Raw genomic sequence first — 6,000 nt, forward strand, 5'->3', positions numbered from 1 at the left:
GAAGAATATTTTATCAAAAGGAAACTGTATTTAAACCAGTAGAACAGGTAATACATCCTTATAGTTTATGGGGGTAGTATTACAAAAGTGGGTTTTAATTTCAGACAATAATTTTATAGTACTATGTAAAAAAATTATTAAAATATATGTATTGTTTTCAAAGATTTAACTGTTTTACATGTGTTAATATGAATTTATTTATTTGTTTACAGTTACGACTTCTTCCTAGTTTCTCAAGCCGTGAGAGTTGGTACCGTGGCTCCGACCTCATACAACATTATTCATGACACTCTGGGCTTGAGCCCCGACCAGATTCAACGATTGTCGTACAAATTGTGTCATTTGTACTTCAATTTCGCTGGTCAAGTACGAGTGCCCGCCCCATGCCAATACGCCCACAAGCTGGCCTTCCTAGCTGGTCAGCATCTCAAAGTTGCTCCGAACCCTGGAATGGGAGACCTGCTGTACTTTTTGTAGTCTTCTAAATCTACAGCACTTCGTTACTGATTTTTTTTAATCTGCGGTTAATCTTAATATATAAAAATCACTAAGGACGGGTTGTTTCGGAGTATTTGAACAATTCATCAAATTTCAACGTTCATTTCTGGGATCTGTGAAAGTCCAATTTAAGTTCTGTTATTATATCATTGTAGGCTAGTTGCTTGACAGAACTGAAATAAAAACAGAACTTGAAAAAATCTTTCACAGAACTTGAAAATGAACGTTGAAATTTGATGAATTTTTCAAATGCTCCGAAACAACCCGTCCTAAGTGTCACTGTGTTGGTACACGCTAATCTACGAAACCGCTCAACAAATTTAAATGAAATTTTGTGGATATGTTTGGTTGGTTCCAGCTGGAAAGATAGGATAGTTTTACTTCAAAAAAATATAAATAACACATAGATATTCTTATGTCTTTAAAGTGTATTTAAGCATAGATTTTTAGAGATATTGGTGTTTTTTCAGGTCCGTTTGTTTACTGTAGAATCCGTATTAGTAAAATATGTAACTTTTGCAATCAACCGTCTGACCTTGCTATGCGAGATATGCATTCTGCAGAAAACAGCCAAAGTTAGGAAAAACACTAAACATATGTAATTACGAGCGCCGTAATTTTTTTTCGCTGATTTGGTAAATGTCATTGTTCAAATGTTGGGTATTATGCTGAAATCAAAAGAGTGCAGTGAGCGCTTTCTGCACATTTTAAAATGATGTTTTTCGAGATCAGTAAATATTTCGAAAGACGATTACTATGAATTTTTGTAATTTTTGAACGTAGAATTGACCTTACTCTATCAGATAACAACGATCTTATTTTTGCCAAAATTGTTTACTGGCTGCTTTCTGCATAACTACGTTCAATTGTAGTCTTCTCATAATAAGAGTCAAATTAAATACGTAATGGTTAAGCGTGAACCAAACTAATATCTTACCTATTTAAATATTTAATGTATTTGGCCCAGACAGTTTTATGATCCGAGCTTTGAGACTGATATTAAAAAACAATTCCGTGACAAGTCTGACCGTAATTTGAAAAGACAGTGAGAGAAGCTCGTCCAAGTTAACGTATTCTCAATATCTTTTGTTTACATTCTATTGTGTAATATAATATTTGTTATCTTTGTGACATTGAGAGCCAAGGAACATTAACTTATAGATGTGTTTGAAATATGGTGCTAACAATGATTGTTCCGCAATGGCGGTTCACAGGGAGACGTTGGAGTATATCCAATTACCAAGGCCTACTTAAAGAAAAAAATAGTTGAAACTTTGTCTTCATCAAAATTAAAGCAATTAAAATTTGCAGAAATATAATTAAAAAATTATTTTGGATTTTTTCAAGCTTGAAATTAGAATATTTCCTACGGACGAACTGTCGTTCGCTCTGTGACCTTTCTTGTAGTTTACTAAAGCATACGTAAACCTCACCGAGCTTTTTCACTTGAAATTCGTATTAAGTGGATTGCCAAATTCCCTAACAATTATTGCGAGTTTTGTATGAAATGAAAGAGGATTGGAAGAAATAAATGACAAATGCGGGAAAACGGATATTCAAGGTACCATAATGAGGTTTCGCTGTTATACACAGGGTGACCGGGGGTAAAGTGCACAAATTTCGGGAGGTGATTCCACATGATGGTAGTAGTAAAAAAGATAAATAACTTTAATCAAAATTCTGATTTTTTTCGATTGTGTGAGAAATGTGGAAATCTGCAAATAATGCAAGGCTGATGTAAGCGTAATGAGTAAGATTAAGAAAGAAATGCTTAGATGGTTTTTGCAAGTAGAGCGAATGAACGAAGAAAGGAGTGTAAGGAGAACAGATGCTTGAGTCGGGCCATATCAAGAGTCAGAATAATAGATGAGTATATATGAAACAGTGTATGAATGTGAATGAGGCAAGGAGTGTGTGCCAAGACCGAGTTGTATGGCGGTCTGACCTCTCTGCCTACCCCTGCGGAGAAACGGCGTGATGGTTAGTTAGTTATTACAAGCAAATTACAAAAAAAAATATTTATTTTTTAATTGTACTATTATGTAGAATCACCTCCTGAAGTTTGTGAACTTTTCCCCAGGACATCCTGTACAATGATTGATGAGATTTTGCATACTTGACCTTGAAAATAAGAGGCAGGTCAGTGTCTACATGAGATTTCGGAAAACCACCATCCTCTTTTACTACCTCTTAACTTCTCGATCGTCAACAATAAATATTCGCGGTGAGCCAGCTGATCGTATTTCCGTAATAACATACTTAGTTTTTGCAAAAATATGTTGTTGTAAATTATACCGTCTTACCAGATAATGTGTTATTATATACTTAAATAAAATTGTATATAATCTACCATCGGTAGTTTCCCCAGAATGGCTTGTCATATTCAGACAAATGATTTTTTAATTTATCCTTAGAGATAAGTTGGTGAACAAGAGGTTGAAGCAGAATTATGATACTTTTTAGTAAAATTTTTAACAAATGACATTCAAAATAAGAAGAAAATTATAACTGTCCACACCTGACTTGGAAAAACTCTGCGGAAAGCCCGGTTAAACTCCGGGGAATTCACTTCAGCTAGTTATAAAATAAAATCAACATTGCAAATGTTCGTGAATAGTGTTGAACGTTAATGGCATCTAGCTATTATTTCTAATGACTAGTCATATTTTGATTCAATACTAGTGCTAGGCCACCCCTGTGAAGTCTTCCCTCATGGAGAATTCAAGGAACCAAGGGGGAGGAAAGGAGAGCTGAGGCCACCTCTGTGGATGCTCTGGGGGCTTTACAAAAAGAAACCCAAAAAAGTTGGACTTTTTATGGAAAAACCCTTACCGCTGCAGGAATCTCCAGGAGATCCATGTGCGGGAAAACATGGCCCCTCATGGGACCTGAAAACAAACTCAAAGGAATGAGGTATAATGGGAGATAGCAATATGGCTTGATTGCTCACGGGAACTATACGTATACCGTCTATGCTTTAATTAAATTAAATAAGTGCAAGCACGCAGATAAAAAAATATGCATTGCAATTGTGCTGTTTAAGTTGGTTTGGCAACCGTGTATTGTGCTCTTTTAATGAGGTTTACGGAGTGTGGATGAGAACCACAAATGCCTACAAAAAGAGCTGCACGCGGTCTGCCGACCACATCACTAGACTAATGCATTTAATGTGCCATGCTGAGGACAACTATTTATAACGTAATAAGTGCCAAAGAAAATAAGCCAAGAAAAAGACCTTCCACACAGCTTTAAATGATGAAGGGAAACATAGGGCCTACTGTGTGGAATTTATAATTTTTTTTAATTAAAAAAATACAATTTATTTTGTAATAATATTTGTCCCACTTCGAAGGCCTATAAATTTTACATTGTAACTAAATTTGTTAATTTAAAACTTTAGAATTTTATACACCCTTTTGTAGAAAATATATACATGTTTAATGTACAAATAGGTGTTACGTACTAATTTACGATTTCTGATTTAACACATTATTTAATATGAAAATTAAAATTTTACAAAATTACACATTATTTTAAATTCAAAATAATATTATTATATTTACTGTTAAAAACAGGTTGTAATATTAAACATTAGATACTTATTAATTTTTACATTGTTGCTTTTACCTGAATAGGAATTATACTCGTATATGAATGTAAAATAAAATTACATAATTAGTGTTTATAAAAAAAAGTAATGTGATATAAAAACAGGTTCAACCTTTTAATGCGAATATCGCACAAGAGTCCCAACTACCTGGATTCAGTGGGATTAAAGCATTCCCTAATGGGGTACCTGTGAAATGAATATTGTTATACCCAAGTAGAAGTTAAATATTTATTTTTTTTGGTTTTTCTTAAATTGAATTAGGTATTCCAAAAAATATGTTTGTAGAAGAACTGAGTTTACATTAATATTTTTTGTATAAACTGTTGTAAATTATAAAGGGCACAGATTAATAGGGTGATCTTTGATGTATTTACATTATTTGTGTATTTTATTATTATACAATTTTATAAGAAAACATAACCAAAAAAGTATTAGCATAAATTTTAATGTTTGTACGTAAAACTGGAAAAAAACATTTTCTGTAACTACAATAAAATATATTATTGTTCTCGGTGGTAATCTGTAACTACAATAAAATATATTATTGTTCTCGGTGGTAATCTGTAACTACAATAAAATATATTATTCTTCTCGGTGGTAATCTGTAACTAACTAACTAACTAACTAACTAACCATCACGCCGTTTCCCCGCAGGGGTAGGCAGAGAGGACGGACCGCCAAACAACTCGGTCTTGGCACACACTTCTTGCCTCATTCACATTCATACATCGTCTCATACATACTCTTCTATTATTCTGACTCTTGACATGGCCCGACTCTAGTATCTGATTCACTTGATCGTGCCATGTCTTCCTCGGGCGTCCCCGACTTCTGCTACCATTCGCATTTGCATCATATATCCTCCTTACACTCCTATCTTCGCTCATTCGCTCTACATGCCCAAACCATCTAAGCGTCCCTTTCTTAATCTTACTCATTACGCTTACATCAGCCTTGCACTCTTTGCGGATCTCCACATTCCTCACACGATCAAACATGGTTTTACCACACATACGCCTCAGGGATCTCATTTCAACAGCATTCAATCTACTTTCATCCTTTCTTTGCCAGTTCCATGCCTCACTTCCATACATCAAGGTAGGTACCAGCACTCCGTTGTGGACTGCTAACTTCGCTTCTTTGGACAGTTTTTTGTTAGCGCCAACGGCGTTCAGTCCTCCATTAACGGAATTACAATAAAATATATTATTCTTCTCGGTGGTAATCTGTAACTGCAATAAAATATATTATTGTTCTCGGTGGTAATCTGTAACTACAATAAAATATATTATTGTTCTCGGTGGTAATCTGTAACTACAATAAAATATATTATTGTTCTCGGTGGTAATCTGTAACTACAATAAAATATATTATTGTTCTCGGTGGTAATCTGTAACTACAATAAAATATATTATTCTTCTCGGTGGTAATCTGTAACTGCAATAAAATATATTATTGTTCTCGGTGGTAATCTGTAACTACAATAAAATATATTATTGTTCTCCGTGGTAATCTGTAACTACAATAAAATATATTATTGTTCTCGGTGGTAATCTGTAACTACAATAAAATATATTATTGTTCTCGGTGGTAATCTGTAACTACAATAAAATATATTATTGTTCTCGGTGGTAATCTGTAACTACAATAAAATATATTATTGTTCTCGGTGGTAATCTGTAACTAAAATAAAATATATTATTGTTCTCGGTGGTAATCTGTAACTACAATAAAATATATTATTGTTCTTCGTGGTAATCTGTAACTACAATAAAATATATTATTGTTCTCGGTGGTAATCTGTAACTACAATAAAATATATTAATATTCTCGGTGGTAATCTGTAACTACAATAAAATATATTATTGTTCTCGTTGGTAATCAGGGTTCTT

The 6,000-nt window shown here is 33.7% G+C and overlaps 1 protein-coding gene across 1 annotated transcript in view; it reads left to right on the forward strand.

Moving 5' to 3' along the window:
* LOC149420530 (piwi-like protein Siwi) overlaps positions 1-2,397 on the forward strand; it is a 69,669-nt gene extending 67,272 nt beyond the window's left edge. Inside the window, exon 13 of the mRNA XM_089636766.1 lies at positions 213-2,397. Coding sequence (XP_089492892.1) covers positions 213-477 — 265 coding nt within the window. The 3' untranslated portion in view covers positions 478-2,397. The remainder of the gene's footprint in view (positions 1-212) is intronic.
* Positions 2,398-6,000: the final 3,603 nt, after the last annotated feature.

Source organism: Hesperophylax consimilis, chromosome 10, assembly GCF_061612785.1.
Source record: "Hesperophylax consimilis isolate HC1 chromosome 10, BYU_Hcon_1.0, whole genome shotgun sequence".
NCBI lineage: Eukaryota > Metazoa > Arthropoda > Insecta > Trichoptera > Limnephilidae > Hesperophylax > Hesperophylax consimilis.